The sequence below is a fragment of the Muntiacus reevesi genome, chromosome 7 (assembly GCF_963930625.1).
Source record: "Muntiacus reevesi chromosome 7, mMunRee1.1, whole genome shotgun sequence".
In the NCBI taxonomy this organism is placed as follows: domain Eukaryota; kingdom Metazoa; phylum Chordata; class Mammalia; order Artiodactyla; family Cervidae; genus Muntiacus; species Muntiacus reevesi.
The window spans coordinates 9,303,605-9,329,600 of NC_089255.1; the positions used below are offsets into that span (position 1 = coordinate 9,303,605).

Sequence of the window (25,996 nt, forward strand, 5' to 3'; positions counted from 1 at the left end):
CTTTACCATCTAAGCCACCAGGGAAGTCCTTACTACTTTTTAAACACATGAGACTACTAAAATAATCTCACCTCCCTCTACTCTCTTCCTCCCATGACACCTTCAAAACACTTTTATTCTGAACTAATCATACCCTACCCCTAAATTTTCTAAGACTGCTCAATATTTTTAGTATCAGATTAGAATTTCCTTTATATTATGGCCCTTCTTTTTCAAGAGTTCTCATTTAGTCTATTTTTATACATTTAATTATGTGTATAAATATATACATGTATTTGTATAAATACTTCTGTTCTTTGATTGCCCTGATTTAGGGTTTCCAGCTTTGGCTCATTAGTTCTTACTTAGAAAAGTGGGTCTTACTAAGCGATGTAACACTTGTCTAAACAGGATCTAAACACCTGTAGGAGTATTTGCGATTGTTACAATGACTAAAATACTACTGAAATCTGATGTCTGGTTACACAGAGATGTTGGATACCTATCTCAGTAGACATGAGGAAAAAGTTTTACCCTCCTACTTCCTATCAGTAGATCACTGACAAAAAATGTCAAACACTTGTTCCACATATGGGCAAACGGACCAATTTAATGCCTAATTTGTCAACAATTTGGGTGAATCAAAAGGAAACAACAACAAAGTCCTGGCCAGGTCAGTGAGTAGTCAAGTGAATTGGATACAAAAAAGAGAGACTAGAAAAGGAAGACAAATACAGCATAATGTACTGGTTAAGAAAGCAGACCTACTAACTATATGACCTTAATCATGTTACCTAACCTATCTTTGCCTCGGTTTCCTTTTCTAAAAACTATTTTATTAAAAAATTTTTATTGTAACATTTTATATTTTTCTTTTGCCGTTTTTGATTTTCATAAACAACTTTTACTGAAATGAATTAAGTTGCTCTATGTTGCTCTATATTTGTAAGAAAGTTTAATAATTCTGCTTCCATTTTCTTTTATGCAAAATAGAATAGAGCCTACTTTCCAGAGTTGTAATAATTTAAAATTAATGATTTACATTTTTAGGGTGCTTAGAATAGTGCCTGATATATTATTAACACTATAGGAGTTATGTTAAATAAATGATCAAAACAGAAAGAGCAACAAGGATGCTTCTTAAATTCAATAGCCATGATCATAATAAAAGTTTACACTAAGCACTATTCTCAGTGTTTCATTTATGTTGACTCATTTATTCCTCACAACAGATCTATAAAGTCATTAGTATATGTGCTTCAATTTTACAGAAAAGAAAACTGGAGCAAGGAGAAGTCAAGTATTGCTTAAGATCACAAAGCTAGTAAACCGCAGAGACTAAATCTGAACCCAAGTCATGTGATTTTCAAATCCAGTCTCTTAATCTCTCATACACAGCCTTTGGAAGAAGTCCTGACTTTGACTATTAACCAAAATTAAGAGCAGATATGAAGAAAAAGAACTGTGATAAGAATATAACAAAAGATCTTTCCTTTCCTCTTACTTATTCATTCATTCATCCATCCATTCCAGTTTGGATTCAGAGATTCTTACCCTGTTCGATAGGTTACAATCCTTTTACCAATATTTATTTTGTTGCTCAAATTAGCCAGTGGGAACTCTTTTAAATTCTGACATCTATACCATTCCGTGAGCAGAGCCATCCATGTTTTTATGGCCCGACAAGATGTTCTTTCCATGGCCCAGCTCTAAAATCAGCCATTTCTCTAAGGAGTCCTGGGTTCTTTAAATGCTAAATGGAATTTAAAAACCAAAGTCTTCCCAAAGGGGGGATGTGGTACTACTTTGTACAATATGCATGAACCTTGAAAACATTCTAAAGTGAAAAAAGCCAGACACAAAAGGCCATGTATCACGATTCCAACTGTATGAAATGTCCAGAAAAAGCAAATTCACAGAGACAGAAAGTACATTAGTGGTTGTTAGGGGCTGAAGTACGGGGAGGATCAGGAACCTTGGCTTAAGGACTTGATTTTAGGGATGATGAAAAGGTTCTGGAATTGCACAACCTGGTGAATACACCAAAAGTCACTGATTCAAGATTTAAAAGGGTGACTTTTATGCTATGAAATTATATCTCAATTAAAACAAAAGAAAACAAACAGGATCTGGGCACTAGGTGTGCTGTCACTGGGGTTATCATCGCACGGAGGTCCTCTTAAAGGCCACATAAGAAACATCTCTTTGTATACTCATGAATGTATTCATATGTACATACAAATGTGTGCACACACACACATACCTGCACATATGTACTCCAACACACCTAGCTCTCTACATAAAAACAAATGCAGTTCACACTGACATGTCCAATTCCAATCCAATGTGCAATATTTATTGTAACCTTTCCCTCTTTCAGATTTGTGATTTTCTTCCACAACAGGGCAGAATCTCAGAACAAGAATCCAGACTGTGCAGCTCTCTTATTCATTATACTTCAGTAAGTCTATTTATTTTAACAAAACCATAATTTACTAAATACAATTCAGTTCAACTGGTACTGAAAGCAAAGACCTCTTAACTGGTACTCACAGTGATACTATCCAAGAGTTTGGCCATATGTTTGATAATTTCACCATGTTGTATGGGTTGCATTTGCAGCAATTTCTTAATAACAACCACACTTTCAGCAACAACTATTTCTGGGGAAAAAAAATCAGATTATTCATATTTAAATATGAATTTCAAATCAATTCAAACTCAATTCGAACATAGTATTTTTAGTAAAATGTAAATTTAATTTAGCAAAACACTCTACATTTCTTAAATGATTAGGCAAAAACTAAAACAAGAGAGAATATTCACACACCTGGATCACTTTCCTGCCAGATCTCCCTAGCAGTGCTAGCACTTCTCCATTGAAGGTTTCAGTTCCTGAGAGTGGCTCTCTCCTTCGGGGTCTGATAACTGCTCCCAATCCTCAAGCCCTTTCCCTTTAGTTCTAGACATGGCAAAGGCTTCCCATCTCTACCAGCCGGCTAGCCCCAGGGTATTACAGCACATCTTGTTGGTCTCCCTTAATCCCACCCACAATTAATAAACAGCTCCTTCATTAAACTCTTTTCAATCATCTCTTTAAAGTGTACCATCCGTTTCTTGCCAAGGCCTTAACTACAACAGTAACTGGTACTAGGAGTGGTTCCAGAAAGCAGACCCTCAAATTGGGATTCTGAGATTGCATTATTATAGACTAATTAGTGGTCCAGAGAAATGTCTGTGGTGGCACCAGCAGTGAAACACAATAAACCAGTCAGAGCACCTGGCTTTATGGGATGAATCTTATATAAACAATTACTAATGTTACCAACACCAAAGAAAGACACCAACACTGCCTTTCCTTATTATTCTGGCTTTTTTTTTTTTATCAGCTGGGATTGATGGATATTAGAGATTCCCTGGTATACACTATAAAGGTTTATTTTAATATTATCCTGAAAACATGCCATGACTTGGGTTCTGTTACTCATTTTCTCTGAAATATATTTTCTTATCTGCTGCTGCTGCTAAGTTGCTTCAGTTGTGTCCGACTCTATGCGACCCCATAGACAGCAGCCCACCAGGCTCCGCCATCCCTGGGATTCTCCAGGCAAGAACACTGGAGTGGGTTGCCATTTCCTTCTCCAGTGCATGAAAATGAAAAGTGAAAGTGAAGTCAATCAGTCGTGTCCAACTCTTAGCGAACCCATGGACCGCAGCCTAGCAGGCTCCTCTGTTCATGTGATTTTCCAGGCAAGAGTACCAGAGTGGGTTGCCACTGCCTTCTCCGATTTTCTTATCTAGCTCCCTTTAAAAATACAAGCAAAATTTTCTATCATTCTAATTATTATTACAGTATGTATTTCATATTATATATATTTCTTCATGGGAATGATATACCATTACTTCATAAGGTTTTAGTTTGCTGCCATTGTTGTTTAGTTGCTAAGTCATGTCTGACTCTTTTGCGACCCCATGGACTGTAGCCCGCCAGGCTCCTCTGTTCATGGGACTTCCCAGGCAAGAATACTGGAGTGGGTTGCCATTTCCTTCTCCAGAGATCTAATCTGATTTCCTGCATTGGCAGGCAGGTTCCTTACCATTGAGCCACCAGGGAAGCCCAATGTTTTAGTTTAAGAAATGATGTATTTCTTTTAATTGTCATAATAACTTATGGTAGGCACCTTATTATCATCATTTTAAAGATGAAGAAAGAAAGATGCACTGGAGAATTCAAACTCAGAACTAGAATCTACCATTTTATCTCTAATGTTCTATGTGACTATGAGCAGGTGTTGCTTTTATAAAGACCACCTCTTGGAGCTATGAGGAAAACAAAGACAAATCAGAATGACACTCTGCCCTCATCAAACTTACCCTCTGCTAGGAAACATTAAGTGGTTATGTAAGAAATTACTATGCAAAGTAATGGCTTTGAAGAATCAATAGTATAAAAATCTTTATAAAATATATTATTGCAAAATTAGTCCAGGTTTTTTTTGTTGTTAAGTTGTATATTTTTAATTATTCACATGTACAGGCAAGGTTGACTAACCCTAACTATAGTTGAAATAAAATTTGGCATTATTTAACCTTTGGTGCCACCTTATTTTCCGATCATTATTGTTATGGATTACCACAAACTTGGTGGCTGATAGCAACATGAGCTTATCATTTTACACTTCTGAAGCCAGACTCTAACATAAGTCTTATGGAGCTAAAACCAAGGTGTCAACAGGGCTAAGTGCTCTGTGGAGGTTCTAAGGGAAAATCCACTCTTTGCCTTTTCCAAATTTTAGAGGCTGCCCACATTCCTTGGTTCAAGCCCCCTTCCAGCAAAGACATCATTCTAATCTCTGCCTCTGACATTTGGTTACATTAGATCCCAGATTATTGGATGAAAAATCTCTCCATCTCAAGAATCTTAATCACATCTGTAAAGTTCCTTTTGCCACATTATATAACATATTCACACGTTCCAGGCATCAGGACCTGAGCATCTCGCGGGGTGGTGGTGGTGGTGGTGGTGGGGTGCTATTTACCTAACCTGGGTGCCTTCCCATTCCCTTTGGGTAATTCCACCCTACTTTTCCTTTATGCTACCTCCTGGCTTTCAAGGACCTCAGCACTCCACTACAAATACAAAATGAACTTGTGTTCTGGGCCTTTCCAAGCTTTCTCCTTGTCCTCAACAGAACTTAACTGTACTGACTCTAAGAATTACAGCCTACTATTTAAAAAAAAGAATCATTTTAGTAAGAACACTTAACAGGGGATTTACCATCTAACCAATTTTTAAGCATATGATACACTACTGCTGCCTACAGGTACAGTGTTACACAGATCTCCAGAGCTTACTCACCTTGCTAAGTAAAACGTGATGCTCACTGATTAGTAGCTGCCCATTTTCCTTTTCTTCCAGCCCCTGGCAAGTACTTTTCTACTCTTGAATTATATGAATTTGATTATTCTAATACCTCATACAAGTAGAAACATTCAGTATATATCTTTCTGTGACTGGTTTATTTCACTTAAGGTTCTCAAGATTAGTACAGCCTACTATTATCTTCATTTTACAAATGAGGAATCTGAAGCACAAAGAGATCAGGTAATTTATTCAAGACAACATTAGCATTCAAACATAGGTAGTCTAGTTCTGCATGAGAGCAGATAGCTAGCAGCTGAGTAAGTGTTCAATAGATAGGAAGACTATAGTACACTTGTTTTATATTATTGTATCCCTGTTAGAATATGAGCTCCTTAAAGGCAGGAACTTTTTATAGGCTGGTGAATACCTTATTCATCTATTCTACATTTACTAAATACCTCAACTGATTCAAATTTTCAACAAATGCTTATTACTATGAACAAAATTTTAAAATAGTCTTTTGCTCTAATTCTTTCAGTTTACAGCAGATGGTAAAAAAGTTTTTCAGACCAACAAATTTTGCGAAAGAAAATCAACTGGGAGTTAAATTATTCTAAGTCAAGTCAACTGAAAATGCAGATTTCTCCCTAAGGTCTTTAAGAAATCTGTTTATCAGTGAATCTTTTTTTTTTCCCCACAGTATTTGTTGTTTATTTATTGAGATACTATTTCTCACCCCAGATAGTCATAGTTTCATAGTTCAGGAACACAGGAAAGTGACAAACTTCCATCGAACTCAACCCAAGAAATTCTTTATAATCCAAATCACTTTGCACTCTGAAAAACACCAGCCTTCCTCATCTCCTCAAAATCTTTCATGGAATCATAATTTCTGTAGAAATCTGCACATGCCTTCTTTCTTCGTTCAGCCACAGCAAACTTATAGAAAGCTGCAAACCCCAGGGAGACCATGAGTGCTCCAACAATATGAAATCACAGACGTTTGGCCAGGAGGCCACGCATCTGAGGTTTCGCCAAAGCAGTGGACATGGTAGTTTTTCTTCTCAATGGGAAGGTTAAGGAACCATTTTAAGGTCACGCAGTCAGGACTAACACCCCGGCGGGACCCCAGCAGGTCCTCCGGGCCCTCGGCAAGCGCCACCCGCGCGGGGTGGGAAGGCCGTGTGCGTGTGGAAGGGCTCAGTGAATCTTAAGATAGTGATAATGGGCTGTTTTAGGACAACCTTCAAGTCTGCCTAGAAGTCCTGTCCCTGACAAGAAGGAAGAAGTCAACAGCAACAACAAAAAAATCCCCAAACCCCTACAGGTCCAAGAAGAATATATTAAATATATGTAAAAATAATGTAGCCTCAATGCTGTCCCTTAAGTTGCAAGATACAGTATCTAAAGAGATGATGAGGTATTCACAATATAAAATCAAAGAGGCAGAGCTCCTTAGAGGTCCCAAAGGTCTTACAGATTTTAAAGAATCCGAGGCCTCATTCATAGCACTTATTCCTAAATGCAGACCTTTCAACAGAAAGACAAAGAGGCTCTGTTGTAACAATTGGCCATTATAAATAAAAATTTTATTGGTTTCTTTATTGTTACTGAGCCAGATTTCCAAACTACAGAAGTGCAGCACATACAATAAAGAGTTAAAGAACCAGGCTAAAGATAACTATGGAATCAGAACCTGAAAAATACAATTTAAGTTTCTTAATATTCACAACAGAAAAAAAAGTCCATGGTTATGAACAGAGTTTTGATTCACCAAAAACAAAAGTCTAAACATTAAAATATCAGTTTAAATTAGTAGATCTACCTTTAAGAATGATTATAAATTAGTCTCCTCCCATTGTCTAATTATAAAATGATCTAGTCTTCCCCTAGAAGTACTACAAGGGTACAGAATATTCATCTCTTTAAAATGAAGTGAACAAAGAATATTTTTTTAGCAATCAATGTGCTAGAAAGCTGAAGTAGAAACATCTGCTTTAATATCCAGCTTGAAAATTTCACATGAGAAAAAAAGAGTAAAAAAACAAAATTGAAAAACCCTGAATACATTTTATATTTGAAAGAACTAGCCAGTGTTCTGATTTGTGCGCTTTTTATATGCAATCAAAGTGAAGTGTGTCTTGTTTGATCAAATAGGAAGTCATTACTAAAGACATAGGAAAATGAAGGCATATTTTTAAACTCACAATTTAAAGTGTGGCAGAAATAGAGACAAAGAGGATGCTATTATTAAAAGTAGAAATAGATAAAATGAATGACATTTAGCATCCTACCCTCTGTAATTACCTTCTACAATCAGTGTTTTAAAAAAATCTATTTCCTTGATAATTTTTTTTTGCCACTTATTTGGAGTTACAATACTACACACAGAAAAATGTTCTCTCCATTATAATATCTTGAATTGATAGGTTAACAGTTATAATTTTATGTTGATTATAAAGATCACTCTTATTTGAGGACAAATTTTGTTTCAAAAAGTTTTTTGTCATTAGAAGTACTTACAACAATGTTACAGCTTTCAAAAGCGATCTACATGTGCGAAAAGATAATTAGGAGTGATATTTGTAGTAAAAAGCTATTTTTCAAATAAAATATAAAAAATAATCAATTCTGCTATCTTTCACCTTATGGCTGCTATGTCATACATGCCTGGGTCTAGATATGACATAATATTTAGAATTCCACAAAAAATTTCAATAATTTTACACAGCAAATTGTTTCCTATAAAGAAACCCTTGTTTTAATCTCTTTTTAATTAAATAAATGAATACTTTTAAAGGTGAGAGTGGAATTTCTTTTTTTCTCCAAAAGGTTTCATTTATTTTAAAGCCATATCATAGAAATAACTGATATTTTTCCCATAGAAAGAATAAAGTCTAGACTGTGCATTTTACTGGATATTACCTATCCAGTTCTACACGATGTTTAGACACTGACTGGCTTAAAAACATGAAGGTGTTCCAAATTGATGAGTTTTACATTTAATTAATCTTGACTATAAAATTATTAAGTTAACTTCTGGGGAAATACCTTGAAATTACAAGTTTAACATCCTTTCTGATCTAGCCTTTTAAGGACGCATGCTGTAGAGCCATTTGCCTGCTTTCAGCACCCTCTGCAGGTGAGCCAATATTGTACACGCCTTATAAACACTATACATGCCATTAAAGACCAGAAAACGGAACCTTTGTGGGAACGGTGAAATGCAGGCAACTAAACTGTGAAGAAATAAAACAAACGATTACAATTCCTTGGTTCTGTTCAGGCAAGAAAATTCTGTTTCTAAGTTAATTATCTAACTTACTAAAACAACAACAAAAACCCTATGTGTGTGTGTATGTGTATTTCAAAGATAAAATGTTACTCTTCATTGTAATCATGGACATACAGAAAAAACTCAAAGGCAACACTAAAAAATTACAATTTGTAGATCATGCCAAGAATATTCAAACGATAAACTATTTGCCAGTGAAATGAAACTGCCAACTCACCATCCCTGTTGGACAGCAGACACACCAGGCCGTTGAGGCATGTGTCAGAGACTTCTGTGATGCTGGTCGCACATCTGCCTATCGTTTGAATAGTGGCTGCTGCAAACTGTTTATCCTGGCTTTTCACATAGGTCTAAAAAACATTGTCTCAATTAGTTTATACACTGGTACTATCAAGCGAAGAAAAATATCCCTATAATATGAAGCTTTGTCAAAATCAAATTCTAGAATACATCATCTTCTCATCTGTAGGCACAATAGGAAGTCCAACTTTTGACTTAATTCAGTTGTTTTTTTTACTTAAAGAATGTGACTGTAGTACAGGCACATTTTCAAGTCAGGTTCATTCACCTGTGGCCACAGTAGCTTATAACTCCAAAACAGATAGTGGGGGAGCAGTGACCCAAAGACAGCAATTAGTTTTAGTGCAAGGTTGAAAGAAATCATGAGACCTCTCTTTTTGGAGGTTTCAGTTCATTTAACCAGCAGCATCTATGAATCTATGAAAAAGGGTTGCCTTTTCAGAGATACTAAACCTAAACTAAAAACTGGGAGAAGTGGAGAAAAGGGAGCAATACGCTGCTGATAAACATTTTACTTTAAAAAGGTTATCTGAATGGTGGTAAAACTACAATAGCCACAGTGAGCAGCATTTCAATAAAGACTTTATAATTTGCAATAAAACAAAACATCACACTTTTGAGAAAGATTTTCTTGAAAAAAAAGTTTTAAAAATACAATGTAAACCACATATTTATACAAACTTAAGAAATTAAGCACTTATTTACTTCAGGCCTAAAAAATTTTCATTTTGGTTATTACTTTTCTAATTCAAAAACTAAGCTTTTACTGTGTACAGACAGAGATGCACTTTTAATAAATATGCACATTTATGTACAAAACTATAAATGGATTTAAAATCTCATTTTCAAGTGGAAGTAAAAAAAAAAAAAAAAAGATTCCCAAACTCAAATGACAAGCACATAATCTAGAATTAACACCTTGTTCATCTAACATGCAAAAAAGGATATGCATTTAAATGGAGCCTAAAAGACACATGAAACTGGTGAAAATGGTACCCAAAACACGATTAAATGTTGAAGAAATAAACAAATTAAATGTCTTAGTTCCCTGTAGGAAAAAATCAACTGTTATTTAAAGCCATTTCCCAGTTGATTACCTAATTTCCTCAATCACAAAAAATGAGTCCTTTGAAAAGTTCTCTATTATTTAAAAAAGTTATAAAGAAACTGTAACATCTATGGACGTAACACATAAACACGGAAATAAAGTACATGTATAGACAGTGATAAAAACAGATGCATAAATAAAGAATATATTTAAAAGTCTGACTAAAGAATGGACCTTATTAAATATCCTGATATTAAATGAAATGACTGGATCACCAATATTCTGAAATAGGTAAACAATGCCATAAAATTACCTGAGACTCACTCCCTACAACTCCAGTAACCTGACAGAAGCAGAAAGTAGAAAGCGAAAGGACATCCAAACAGATTACACAGATTATACATGACAACAGGATAAGGGAAAACTGCAAACAGAGACAAAAACTTAAAAATAAATAAGCCAATCTATAAAAATGAATTACAAGTCACATTTAAGCAATATTCTATAGCCATAGATTACTAGCTAAGAACTTGAGATACTGTATTTTCTGCCATGCAACTATAAAATGAGCATATATCCTAATTTTATAAGAACTTTTTCTAAAAAAGTATGTACCATAAAAGCATAGTAATCCAGTAACAAAATTATAAAGCATGAATATATTTACTACTCCTGTTAAAAGTATAAGATCACATAGTCAAAAAGAAATACAATGTCTATATAGCTAAAAAAGGATTTAGGACAGGCATAAAGAATGATTATAGAAACAAAATAACTTTAATCTATAAAAGCTGTATGTGTCTGCTCAGTTGCTCAGTCCTGTCCTACTCTCTGGGACCGTATACACTTAAAAGCCACCATCTATCACACAACCTAAGCAAGAATACTGGAGTGGGTTGCCATGCCCTCCCTCCTCCAGGGGATTTTCCCAACCTAGGGATCGAACCCGTGTCTCCTGTACTGGCAGGTTGGAGTCTTTACCACTGAGCCACCTGGAAAGCACCTATAAAAGCTGGGGGTAGACAAAAATTCTGGGAATACTGTGTGGCATGTGGTATACTTTAGTTAAGAAAAAACTGCTGATGAAATGTAAAACGCGTAATATTGATATAAGGTTTTCTATTACTGTGCTCTACCACTAAGTCTTCAGGACTAACTCTTTCCTCATAAAGAGTCTAAGAGCCATGAGGCAATTTTTTTATGTTTTTGGAACATGTCTGTCTGGGAAGCATCTCATCCATCCACATACAGGATTTGAAAAATACAACAAAACATTAACAATTACACAAACATGAGGAGGGCAATTTTAAACCAATTTTTTTGAGCTATACATGAAGCTAGTGGACAATGTCTAAAATAGAACCAGACAATCCAATAGGGGCAACCAAGTAAGAAATTAAGTCATTCTCATGAGTACAGAGTGGAGCATGAACCATTGATGATGACAACAAAGAGTTATAAACTAGTCTCTCAAATTCTACAATATGAAAATATGAAAGGGACTACATTCTATTTCCCTTAAATTTAAAATTTGTAGATGTTTATTATTGAAAATTTATAAATTAGTTGTCAACCTTCTTCCGAATTATACAGTTTTATTTATACAATTACACATATCTAAATTGAGAAAGACACATATCTAACTTTAAACTGAACAGATGTTTTAGAAGTTATTGCATAATTAGCATTGTACACAAACCTGAAATTCTCGAAGGAGAGTTGATATGTTGGCTTCATTTGCCAAGTTTGTCAAAATTTCAAGCTAAGGTAGAAAAAGAGAAAGTACATGTTTTTTGATGGTATGGAGAGAGCAACATGGAAACTTACAATACCATATGTAAAACAGACAGCCAATGAGAATTTTCTGTATGACCAGGGAACTCACACAGGGGCTCTGTGACAATCCAGAGGGGTGGGATGGGGTGGGAGACGGGAGGGAGGCTCAGGACGGAGGGGACATGGGTGTACCCATGGCTGATTCTTGCTGATGTTTGACAGAAAACAGCAGAATTCTGTCAAGCAAATATCTTTCAAATAAAAATTTAAAAAAAAGAAAACAAATAAAGAAAGTGAATTTAATAAAGGCCAGCCATTTAACAGAATTTCTATTTTTAAAAAAATGCCTCACTATTACAAATGTGAGACACTATGCCTTTCAGCTGAACTTTGTCTCCCTACATCTACAAATAGAATAATTACATAGTGCTTAAAAAAATAATTACAAAAAAGAGAATTCTACGCCTTCGTTAATTGTTTGCTCCAACTTTACAATTTATTATCTAATTAACCTGAACAACTTAAGGCAGTTTTCTTTTTCTTTTAATAATAAAGTTAGAAAACAACTTGCCCTCCATATGATACCTCTATATTCCAGATACCAATTAATTCTTTTGATTAGTTTTCCTCCATCCTACCAAACCAAATATTTAGACATTTTAATTCTTTCTTTTGGATTCAGCTAAAAGAAACATGCAATTAAAAGTTCATCTCCAACAGGCTTGCTAAAAAAATTTCAGTATGTACTCATAAAAAAATATTCAATTTATCTGAAGGAAAGCTTCAAAAAGGAAAACAGGAACGCAGAATAGATGGGACAAACAGAAAACTAAAATAAAAGATGTAGACATAAACAAATTCATATCAATAATTACATTAAAGGCAAATGATCTAAACACTCTAATTAAAAGGCACAAATTGTATGAGTTTTCCTATATATTCTGGATACTAGTCAATTTTTAGATTATGTACTGTAAATATTTTCTCTTAGACTATGAACTAACTTTTCATTTTATTTTGATGAAAACATCTTACTTTGTTGTATTATTTTAAAAAGTAATTCTTAACATATAGAAAAGGTAAAAAGCAGTTTTTATCTGAGCCATTTGCTTCCAGAGTTACCAAAATGATATCACATCATCCCCAAACACATCTGTACGTATTTTCTGCAAATAAGGACATTGTCCCACAGGTCACAATACAACCAAGAAAACCAGGAAATCAACACTGATACATCAAACCTATACAATAATCACTTACATTTAAGTTTCACGAATTATCTCAATAATGTATATAAAAAAAAGATCCAGTTCCATATCATACATTATATTTAGCTGTTTAGTCTCCTTCAGTCTAAAAGTTTCTCAACCTTTTTTTTGACCATCATGACCTGGATGATTTTGATAACTGCAAACCAATTATTCTGTAAATTTATTCTACAATTTGGGTGTGTCTTAGATTTTTCTTATTAAACTTAAGTTTCCATGTGATTAACCAATCATTTCAATATTTGTTGAACAGTCTACTATTGAATAGCTCTCACTGATTTATAATGTCTCCCCTCATATATGATACATTTTGATATGCACAGATCTGTTTCCATGCTTCATGCTATTATCACATATTTCAAGTATCACACTGTTTTCATCATTATAACTTTATATTCATAACTACACTCTATACTGTAGTTATCATTCCCTGAATACAACTCCTACGCTAATATCATCTTTTCCATCAGTCTTTTCTAAATATACCACAAAATTAGCTGCATCTTTCTCTTTTTCCACCACACTCAATTCACATCTATAAATCTCTTAAAACAAAGTGGTGAAATCATCTATTTACATGTCTGTCTCTTTCACTTACTGTGAGTTATTCAAGGTATAGGCAGCATGTCTTTGTCTTATTAAAATGTAGCACAGTAATTAGTATATAATAATGTAGTTTTAAAAGCATAAAGAGAATCCCCCAATGTATTATTAAAAAAAAAAAAAAAAGGTCTCCATTTTGCAAATGCTAAACTAAAATTTACAGCAAAAAGTGTCAAAGTAATTATGCATTAAAGTCTGAAAAATAAGAGCATTCATACCTTCAGTATCTTGATCATAGTTGGATCAGTTGACCTAACGTAAAAACTCTTCAGATAAGGTTCAAACATACCCTAGATTACAAAAATAAACATATAAAATACATTTATGGTACTAGTGTATTCATTTCTCTCTTAAATTTTGTGTTCACAACATACATACCTTTCTTTGAATTGACATAGTTGCTATATTCTGTAGGACAATATATTGCACTTCCCTAGAAATTAAAGTAGAATTTTGACTAGGTATATTTTCCAACAAAATGTATCCTAAAGTAAACAGTATATTAAAGAAAAAAAATCAGCAGTAAGCTTCACATTGAAAGGAACTCTTAAATATAATACTGAAAATTTTCTAGTAAATCTTAAGATATTTATGCCTTTTAAAAATACATTTTCCCTACAGGCTATAGCCATTATAACATTAGATTTGATTCATCACATGGAAGAGTTAAAACAAATGTTGTAATACTGTATTCCGAAGAGGCAGAGCCAATACTGTACATGCTCTGAACACATGCAAAGAAGGTGTTCTTAGGGTTAACAGAACAAACGTAACCACAGTTAATACAAACTCTTGACTGGAGGGCTCATCATGAGGACTCATCATGTGACTCAATTCTGTCCAAAGTGAAAGACAGGTTTCAAAAGAAAAAAAGCCATGTTATTTTAAGTCCAAATATCTAAGAAATGAATGTACAACCGAATCTGGTATAATGCTTCATGTGAAAGATGCATTCCAGATCCTTATTTGAACCAGCTATGGACAACAGAACTTAATGAACTGACAAAGGGAAAGAATGACTACGCGTAAAGACAGAGGAATGCAAAGGAAATAGTATCTTACTAAGGAAGGGGAAAAGCCAACCTAGAGTGAAAGTCATGGCACGAATTCTCAGCTAAGAGCAAAAATAAATGTTTATCTTCCTCCTCTCAACTCATTAACACAAGTACTCAAAGGAAAAAAAATTTAATTTAAAATAACTAATTACTGCAAAATATTCAGGGTAAGCTAAATAGCTTGAAACAATAGTATTCTTAAATACAGAAAACAAAACAAATGACAAACATCTGATCTTAAACTTACAAAGGACATGTGACAGGAACTCAAGGTTTCCCGAATTGTTGATTTGAATTGCTGAATTAAAGAGAGGTAAAACTGAAAAGTACACTGCTACCTACCTACCTATCTCCAGGAAATAGCAAGATTATGCATTTCTTTAAAACAAGTAATATTAAGAATATAACTTCCTCTTAAATAGAACTATTAAATATTGTAACTTTACAAAAAGCAGTAATTCTGTCATAAACTACATAATTCAGCATATGTACTGCTTTATATGAAGTCTTATATAATTACACTAGTCAATACAATAATATATTTAATGTAGTTTTTCAGTGACTCCAGATTTAATGTAAATCCCCAAATTCTTACTGTCATGCCTAGAAATACCAAAAATACTAGTCTACTGTAATAGCATATACTATATTACAAAAAAAATACTTCCAATTTCTTTGGGCTTAAGGTAAAAAAAAAAACAACTTCAATATTTAACATTAACTTTGAAATCAATCATCTACAGACTTTCATAATAATCCTCTTAAGCATGAAATCTCAATTGACAAAATACAGTCAGAATCATGTGTTAAATGCCTAATGGACACATTTGATTTGTTCAAACATTACTAGTGAAGTAATACAATACAAAAGAAAACATACATGTAAAATGATGTCATACCTATTGCTACGAAGTAAACGCACTAGTGATTTAGAAATAATGCCAGCTTCTGATTTTGGAGCTATATGCCAATACAGTTGAGCAACTGCCATAACCACCTAAAAGATAAAGCATGAAAACAGTAAGAACTATGAGCAGCTCCAAAAAAAAAAAAAAGAACTATGAGCAGTTCCATACTACAGTTTCAAAGTATGTTCTAATACATTATTTCCTTTAACTCCTACAAAATTCCCATGAACCAAGATGAGTATGTTGTTACCCTGTGTAGCACGTTGAATAGGGTCCCCCTAGGAATTCATGCCTACCCTCAGAATGTGACCTTATTTGGAAATATAGTCTTTGAAGACGTTATTAAGGTAATGATCAAGATGAGATCACACTTGATTATAGAGTGGGCCCTAAATCCAATTTGAGTGTCCTTATCAGAGACAGAGAAGGACACAGAGAAGAAGGCAATATGAAGATGAAGGCAGAAATTGCAGTGAGGCATGTAAGTCAAGGAATGCCAAAAGCTGCTGGCAATCTCCAGAAGCTAATTTCTCCCCGAGAGCTTCCAGGAGGAACCAACCCTGTCGACATCTTGACTTAAGACTTTTGGTCTCCAGAGATGTGAAAGAATAAATTTCTCTTTATTTTTAAATAAATATTTTTCTTTAATAAAAAATTAAAGAAATTTTTATTTCTTTAATCCACACAGTTTTTGGTAAACTGTTACGGCAGCTCTAGGAAAGCAGTACTGTACACCCTCAGAAAAAAAAAAAAGAATGTTCAATGAACTACCCAAGGTCTGCCAGCCAGTATCCGGCAAAGCTTGACACACACCCCAAACCGCACAGTCTTCCTAGTGTTGCTGCTGCTGGCGCTACCCTGAGACAGGGAATGAAACCAGACCCTTAAAGGTAACAGAAGTAGTAGGCTACAGTTTTTTTAAAAAACCCCAAATTCAGTGTATTCAAGTTCTAATTAAGGGAACTCTATTAAAACAATTCCTCTAAAAGAACAGCATTTGAAATCCTGTTTTTCAAATGTAGAGCCTTAGAAATAGTGTTTGGTTCAAAGCTATTATGGGGGTAGTCAGACTTTTGCTGTCATAAAATATAACAAGACTATGCTTCCCCACATGCCTCTACACTTAGATCCAGAGATCAAAACTCCAGACTTTCCACTTAGTGAAAGTATTCTGTTTGGCACGTGACAAATGCAAAGAGAGAGCTACAGAAATTAATCATCTTGTCTTTGGTTATGAAGCTATATTAATATTACTACTCTACTTTTGCTTGGGCCGTAGGTAACAAATATACAGCAGGATTTTATGTATGCCTAAAGAGTTCACAGTACTTGAGGGTGCTTAAAGCAAAAACAGTTTCTTCTAGAACAAAGAAACATTTTTTAAAACTAGAGTTAGAGGTTCCTCAACTTACTGCTCTATGGCGTTTTTGTGTACTTTTCTTTTTTGTAACAAGACTGATTTCCAGTTTTCAGACATGACTTGGGAAATTGAGGAGTTTAAGAATATCTAATTTCTTCACTTGTGGTCTACAAATACACTTTAATTACAGAACAGCCTCTGCTGAATTTAAAATTTTAGTAAGAAAAAATTAATTACGGACAATCTACAAATAGGTGACAGTCATTTTTAAAAAATATTAAAGCACACAGATGGCTAGTAAGTATTATATGAAGAAAAGAAAACTGGCGCTTAATAAACTGTGCTTTCTATGTGTGTCAATGAGTTTAAGATTCTAGATTCTACTTAGTATGTCATTTGTTATGATACATTAATTAGGGCACTCCCTAACCCAAAGGGGCTAAAGGATCTTCTTTTTCCCCAATATTTACAAATCAAAGAGTTTTAATCTCTCTTCAATACCCAAAATTTGAATTTTATAGTCTAATTTGTAAAAGCCATGAGGAAAGCTCCCATAACTCCAAAACAACTGAAAATACACAACCTCACAGGCCTTCAACACTTACATTATGTATGTTTATAAGAAAGTACATCCTGTAATAACTTTTCTATTACTAGCCATTCATATACTACCACCTTATCCAGATGTCAGAACAGCCTCCCAACACTGCCTCCAGTATCGGTTGTCTCCAATTCAATCTACACAGGACTGACAGATTCCTGAAACAAACTCTCAAAGTCTCTCTTGTAAGTTAAGAATACTAAAAAAAAAAAAATCTATTCACAATCCTTCCAAAGTCAACCTTTACACATATTTATTGTTGCTCAGTCACTAAGGCATGTCTGACTCTTTGCAACTCCATGTGCAGCATGCCAGGCTTCCCTATTCTTCACCATCCCAGAATTTGCTCAAACGCATGTCCACTCAGTCAGAAATGCTATCTAACCTCTGCCCTGCCCTTCTCCTCTTGTCCTCAATCTTTCCCAGCATCAGGGTCTTTTCCAGTGAGTTGGCTCTTCACATCAAGTGGTCAAAGTATTGGAGCATCAGCTTCGGGATCAGTCCTTCCAATGAACAGTCAGGGTTTATTTCCTTTAGGATTGACTGGTTTGATCTCCTTGCAGTCCAAGGGACTCTCAAGAGTCTCTTCTAACACCACAGTTCAAAACCGTCGATTCTTCAGCACTCAGCCTTCTTTACTTATGCTCCAACTCTCACATCGGTACATGTCTACTGGAAAAACCATAGCTTTGACTAGATAGACCTTTGTCGGCAAAGTGGTGTCTCTACTGTCTAGATGTGTCATTGCTTTTCTTCCATGCAGCAAGCGTCTTTTCATTTCATAGCTGCAGTCACTATCTGCAGCGATTTTGGTGCCTGAGAAAATAAAATCTGTCACTGTTTCCACTTTTTCCCCATCTATTTGCCATGAAGTGATGGGACCAGACTCCACAATCTTAGTCTTTTGAATGCTGAGTTTCAAGCCAGCTTTTTCACTCTCCTCTTTCACTTTCATCAAGAGGCTCTTAAGTTCCTCTTCACTTTCTAACATTAAAATGGTATCATCTGCATATCTGAGATTGTTGATACTTCTCTTGGCAATCTTGATTATACCTGTGATGTACTCTGCATGTAAGTTAATAAGCAGGGGGACAGTATACAGCCTTGATGTACTCCTTTCCCAATCTGGAACCAGTCTTTTGTTCTATGTCCAATTCTAACTGTTGCTTCTTGACCTACAAACAGGTTTCTCAGGAAGCAGGTAAGGTAGTCTGGTATTTCCATCTCTTTAAGAATTTTCCACAGTTTGTTGTGATCCACACAGTCAAAGGCTTTAGTGTAGTCAACAAAGCAGATGTTTTTTTTGGAATTCCTTTGCTTTTTCTATGATCCAATGGATTTTGACAATCTGATCTCTGGTTCCTCTGCCTTTTCTAAATCCAGCTGCACCAAATAAGCAGAATACTAAAACATACTAGAACAAAAAATAAACTACCTCTAGTTGGTATATAATCAAATAAGCAGGGAACCAAAGTATACTGTTACAGTACAAACTACCTCTATTTGTTTCATTATTCAAAAACATTTTTGATCAGTAAGTATTTGGACTATAAGCCAATTTCCAAGACAAAGTTAAACTAAAAATGAGTCAATTATAAAGTAATTTTAGTTGGCAAGTTACAGCTACTTAAATAACATCAAGTCAAGCAAGGGCAAGCTAAAATGCAAGCATATTTTACAATATTAATAAAAAAAATATGTGTCATTATTGTGCATAGTTACTTAATCATGATTTAGAAGCTAAATACATAGTATAGGATAAAAACTTCTGCTAATTCCTAAGACACACATACAAAGGTCTAAGGACCAAATTCTCAAGCATCAGAAAACAAAGCAGTTCAAGGGAAACTCTCATTTTCAGTTTTAACTAGTTGCACAGAATGATTCATTAAGAATTTGTTTTTAAATAAAATAAGTTTAAGAAAACATTTAACTTGAATTCATCAAAACTTACCTAACTTTCAGTTAACTGGAAACACAAGGTATAGTAAAGAAAATAACCAGACAAACCCAGAGAACATTCTTCAAGACTTGAGAGGTTTATAAGACGTAACAACCAGATGTAATGCAGTGTAACTGGTATAGGTGAACCAGCTATAAAAGAATTTAGGGTAAACTGGTATTTCATAAGATGAAATTTTATTGAAGTAGAAATAGGGAACTGACTAGAAAAAATATGTTACAAAATATTATGTGTACTAAGACTTTTATCTTGGTTTAAAATGTATTATGTACAGAAATATACACATATGAAAGAGGGACATTTATACAGAAAAGAAAGATGTGGGGAAAACTGCATTAAGATATTATAACTGATATGTGATGGAAATATAATGTTATATTAGTTTTGCTAGTTTGTATTTTCTAATTTTCTACTGTATTCTTTTAAAATATTTTAAAATATAAAGAGTTATTTAAAACAAAGATATAAAACAAAACAAAAACTTAGGACCCAAGTAAGGATGATTTTTAATTATTCCTACCAGCTAAAATTTACTATGTATGTATGAGGCGTCATGCTAGGTGTTTCTAACTATAGTCTTTTCAAAACTCTTACTAGATAAATACAAATATAATGAGCAGAGGATGAGATGGTTAGATAGAATCACTGACTCAACAGACATGAATTTGAGCAAACTCCAGGAGACAGTGAAGGACAGGGAAGCCTGGAATGCTGCAGTCCACGGGGCTGCAGAGTTGGACATGACTTAGTGACTAAACAACAACAACCTTATTAAGTACTCACAACAATAATCTCATAATAGAGAAATACATACAGTCTTCCAATCAACTGTAAAACATCTTGGGCTCATATCTCAGGAATCCAATTACAAAATCAAAAAGAAAATGAAGAACAGTAGGCACACAACTACCAAACCAAGTAACCTATAAAAACCTGATTTTTAGTATACAAACAAAAAAATGCTCCATTAGTACACTCAAAATTACTTATTGAACTTGCATACTTTTAAGCACTGTTTTTAAAAAGCTGTGAATTATTTCTTGTAATGGTTTTTACATACCGCTGCATTCCTGCTCTGAAGCAAAGGCTTTGTATTCCGAATTAAAAGCCTATGGTCTGGATCCATAGTATATGGCCTCTTCCTTTTGTCAGCCTTTTCCTTCTGTTCCTCATCAGAATCATAGAAATCCTTTTCATTGTCCTCTAGACCATCACCCTACAGGAAAGAAATCCAATTCCAAGATTAGTTCAGACCTGGAACCACCCGAACACTACACAAAGAAAACTTTTTAAAAAACATCTACAATAATGATAATATTTTACGAATACTACTGTGGAGGCAGTTTGAAACCATGTTACTTATATGGAAGAAAGGCCTTGCTTTTTCTTGTATTTTATGGCACAGTAACTGTTCTTTAGTGCAATAGATAATACTTTTATATTATATAGCAAATCTCACATTAAATTACCACAGAAATACCCACAGCCGTCTAAAGGGAAAACCTGACCATTAATTTCTAACAAAGCCTATGATATGAGACTACCCAAAGCTGAAAACTGTTTCCATAAATTACCAGTCACTCTGTAACCGGATCAAAGGGTCAGAGGAAAAAAGAAAATTGTTTGAACTGCAACACACATAAAAGAAATCATTAATAAAGTTTGACAGGTTAAAAATTGGTAATTAAGAAGGTCCCTGTGTTGTCAAGAAAGACTCAGTTTGAGATTTATGAATACCCCTGAGACTTGTACTTTTTATTTATTTGAATTCTTTATTATCTGTCAGTAAAATTAGCCTACAGGTGCATGCGTTGTACATGCAGTTGTTCCGACTGTTTGTAACCTGCCAGGCTGTCTGTCCATGGGATTTTCCAAGCAAGATTACTGGAGTAGGTTGTCACCTCCTCCTCCAGGGGACCTTTCCGACCTAGGAATCGAACCCGTGTCTCCTGCATTGGCAGGATTCTTTACCAGAGTCACTTGGGAATCCCAGCCTACAGGTTAAGGAGTCCTAAAAATAAACAACAACAAAAAGCACACAGAGACAATAACATTTAAGTGGATCCAGTGCAATTACCAGGGCTTCCCATGTGGTCCTAGTGGTAAAGAACCCATCTGCCAATGCAGGAGATACAAGACACACGGGTTTGATCCCTGGGTCAGGAAGATTCTCTGGAGGAGGGCATGGCAACTCACTCCAGTATTCTTGCCTGGAGAATTTCACGGACAGAGGAGCCTGGCGGGCTGCAGTCCATGGGGTCGCACAGAGACGGACATGGCTGAAGCAACCTAGCATACACAGTGCAGTTACCATTTAGAGGTAATTTCTGTTACCAAGTACCTGAAACGTGTTTTCCACTTCCGAGAAGATGAAATAGATATACTGTTTCCTATTCCTGTCACTAAGAACAACTAGAAACCCAAGACATTATATATAAAACAATTTAAGAAAAGAAAGGCAGAGAGAAGAAAGGCTGGATACAGACACCTCAGGACCCAAAGAATGATGCAACAGTGAGTTCCTTGGATTTTCATTTTCCTCATATATCAAAGATAGGGTGGAAGAGAAGTGAATTAATAAGAAAATCCAGTAAGTGTAGATTAAATAAATCCCCCAAAAGCCTGCTCCTTGTAGCCAAAGAACCAAGAAAGAGAAAGTCTAGCAAGACAGAAAACTTTTTAAGAAAATAACTGCTCTAGGGCAGTCAACTCTAGAGGAAAAAACCACGACCCTAGCCCTAATCCCACAAGCAAAGACTGACAGGGAGAGCCTAGATTTCCACTCCTCCCCTCAGCCTCCCACTGGGTCGCTATCAGAAAAGGCCAAGATAGAACTGAGATTTTATTCCCCGCCAGGAGGTAATACAGTGTGGGGAGCGTGGACATCCAAGTCTGCTGATCAATACGGCGGTGACTCTATCCCTGGCTCCCCTATGCTGAGCGTAGAGGATGCTTAGTGGAATCTCCACGCAGGATTTGCAGCAGCACCAGCCAGTGGTAACAAGGACACTCCACTCTGTGGTGTCAGTGGAAGACACATCTGGAAGTCATGAGCCACCTCCATCCCTCCTGGCCAGAAAGCTATCAGGGGAGTAACAGTGCGGAGCCAGAGCCCATATTCACCCACGGTAACAATGAGCAGTCCCCCCGAGGTGTCCATGGAGGCTGAGGGGGGAACCTGGACTTTTAACGTGACCTGGCAGTAATGAGATGGCAGCAGCCCACCTTTCTTTGCTGGAATAGTCTCAAACAAACCCAGCTAAAACTTAAAATTTGAACAAGATCCACAATCTCATAATATCCAAAATGTCCAGGTTTCAACAAAAAAATCATTGAGCACTTCAAGAGCGAAGCAGGGAAAGCGGATTCCCTGATTAGGAAACTAAGATCCCACATGCTGTGTGGTGTGGCCAAAATAATAATAATAATACAAATGGTCACAAACATGAAAAGATGCCCAGTTTCACTAACAAAGAAACAAAATGAAATAATATTAAAAAAAAAAAAAAAAGAAGAGGCAGAAAAAACAATTTATTCACTAGCCAAAAATGTATGCAACTACACATGAAACTTACTCCTTGGAAGAAAAGCTATGACAAATCTAGACAGCATATTAAAAAGCAGAGACATCACTTTGCTGACAAAGGTCTGTATAATCAAAGCTATGGTTTTTCCAGCAGTCATGTACAGGTGTGAGAGATGGATCATAAAGAAGGCTGAGCACTGAAGATTTGATGCTTTTGAACTGTGGTGCTGGAGAAGACTCCCTTGGACTGCAAGGAGATCCAACCAGTACATCCTAAAGGAAATCAGTCCTGAATATTCATTGGAAGGACTGATGCTGAAGCTGAAACTCCAACACTTTGGCCACCTGATGCAAAGAACTGACTCATTTGAAAAGATCCTGATGCTGGGAAAGATTGAAGGCAGGAGGCAAAGGGGACGACAGGACGAGATGGTTGGATGGCATCATCGACTCAACGGACATGAGTCTGAGCAAACTGTGGGAGACAGTGAAGGCAGGGAACCTTGGTGTGCTTCAGTCCATAGGGTCGCAAAGAGTCGAACACTACTTAGAACTGTACAACAACAACACATGAAACAAGGGGCTAGTATCCAGCACATATAGACCACTCCTAAAACACAACACTAAAAAACCAATTCAGTTTAAAAAAGGACAAAAGATATCCTTACAGACTTATGTCTCCCCTAATATTCATATGTTGAAGCCTCAAGGTGACCATATGCTTAAGTAGGGACTTCAAGGTTAAATCAGATTGTATCAATGGTATTCTAATCCAAAACAACTGGTATTCTTATTAGAAGAGAGAAGGTATATTAGAATACAGCAAGAAGGCAGCCATCTGTAAGCCAAGGACAGGTGGCTTGGGAGAAACCAAACCTGCTAACACCTTGATCTTGGACTTCTAGCCTCTTGGAAAAACTGTGAGAAAACAGTGAGAAATAAATTTCTTTTTATTTAACCAGTCTATTGTATTTTGTTATAGCCCTAGCAAACTAATACAGACAATTACCTAAGAAGATATCCAAAGGGCAAACAAAGCACATGAAGCAAAACAAATTAAAACCACTGCAAGGCGCTTTTGTTATGGCATACATATCAGAATTGCTTTCATCTAAAATTAAATTTAAAAGTACTGACAACACCAAATGACAGTAAGGACAGTGAGGAAATGGGTCATTCATATGCTGGTAGTGAATGTAAAATGCTATAGTCACTTTGGCAGGTTGGCACTATCTTACAGAACTGAACCTATATTTACCATACAACCCAGAAATTACATTCGTGGGCATTCATCATGGGGAAATAGACATTAATTCTCACAAAGATTTGTACATCATAGCAGCTTTATCCCTATTAGCCAAAATGGAAACAACACAGATGTCCTTCAATGGATGAATGGTTAAATAATTTGTTAAGCAAATGGTTAAACACCTCTGCTATGGAATACCACCCAGAAATAAAAAGAAACAAACTACTGATACACACAATTCTGATTAATGCCCAGAGAAGTATACTGAACTTGGGTGAGAAAAAGTAATCCTAAAAGGTTAATATTGTATGATTCCATTTACACAGCATTCCTGAAATGACAAAATTACAGACATGGAGAAAAAATTAGTGGTTACCAAGGGTTAAGGGGCAGCAGGGTTAGACAGAAGAAGGAAAGGAGTTTAGCTATAAAATGGTTACATGAAGGATACTTGTGATGGAAAAGTTCTGAATCCTGAATGTATCAACGTTAATACCCTGGTTGTAGTATCTTACCATAGTTTTGCAAGATGTCACCACTGGAGGAAAATGAATAAAGGTTACACCAGATCTCTCTATATGATTTCTTACAACTGCATGTTAATCTACAATTATCTTAAATAGAAGTTTAATTAAATAAAATTAAGGAGGAAAAAATCAGCAAATCACTTAAAAGCAATTTGCATATATTTATCCATTGTTATAACAATAAAAGAAATTACCTAAATTGTTAAAGTTTAACATCACCTAATTGTTTTCCTTGTAAGTGCTTTTAAGACACAATCTTTACTTAAATATCACTGAAAACACTTTTCATCAAAAACATGACCTTTAGGTTTCTTAGAAGTGAGAATATTAACAACTCAGAGTTTTTTAAATCAACAATAAAAAGATCTTAAGAAATTTTCCAAACAAAAGAAACTCACCAAGTTTATACTCTTTGAAAACAAAAGGCATTTTAAAAGTAATACCCATATTTAGAAGTAAACTAGAAATTATAACATTATCTTCTTCAAATTTACAATTCAAAACAAACTACTTGTCTAAGTGCTTTAAAAACAGGACTATAACTGAGATAAACTTTTATATCAAGGCCAAAACACAAATAATTTATTCTTTAAGCCTAAGCACTCACCTACAATCTTCAGTGTATATTAATCAAACAAATGTTCAAAATCAACCTAAAATTGATATGATGAAACTGCTGTATTTATCATATTCATCATCAATATGAAACACAGCACTGTAACAAATAAAATCCTCAAAAGTACATAAAGCTGCCTTTTAAAAAGTTTATTCATTCATTCCAGTTTTCCTTCACTATTAACTTTATTAAAGCCCAACTATGAACTGAGGGACTTGACTTTCACTTTTCACTTTCATGCATTGGAGAAGGACATGGCAACCCACTCCAGTGTTCTTGCCCGGAGAATCCCAGGGACGGGAGAGCCTGGTGGGCTGCCGTCTCTGGGGTTGCACAGAGTTGGACACGACTGAAACGACTTAGCAGCAGCATGCTATTTTAATAAATGATATTTGTATTGCTTATTTTAGTGTACAAGAATTTAGGATTATGGCAGTAATTTTAGTAAAAAGATTATTAAAGAATATTTTTCTTTCATTAGTATCTTTCTCACATACAAAGATCTTACAAAGCTATTATGTAAAACTTCTATAAATTAATGCTTCATACGTTTTATT

General features: G+C 35.2%; 1 protein-coding gene across 2 annotated transcripts in view; it reads right to left on the minus strand.

Moving 5' to 3' along the window:
• AP3B1 (adaptor related protein complex 3 subunit beta 1) overlaps positions 1-25,996 on the minus strand; it is a 232,757-nt gene that overhangs the window by 120,740 nt on the left and 86,021 nt on the right. For both annotated transcript variants that reach the window (XM_065940360.1, XM_065940361.1), the window contains 7 exons: positions 20,582-20,737; positions 15,589-15,686; positions 14,013-14,067; positions 13,853-13,924; positions 11,687-11,749; positions 8,857-8,989; positions 2,533-2,642 (listed from right to left, as the gene is read on the minus strand). In XM_065940360.1, coding sequence (XP_065796432.1) covers positions 2,533-2,642; positions 8,857-8,989; positions 11,687-11,749; positions 13,853-13,924; positions 14,013-14,067; positions 15,589-15,686; positions 20,582-20,737 — 687 coding nt within the window. The remainder of the gene's footprint in view (positions 1-2,532; positions 2,643-8,856; positions 8,990-11,686; positions 11,750-13,852; positions 13,925-14,012; positions 14,068-15,588; positions 15,687-20,581; positions 20,738-25,996) is intronic.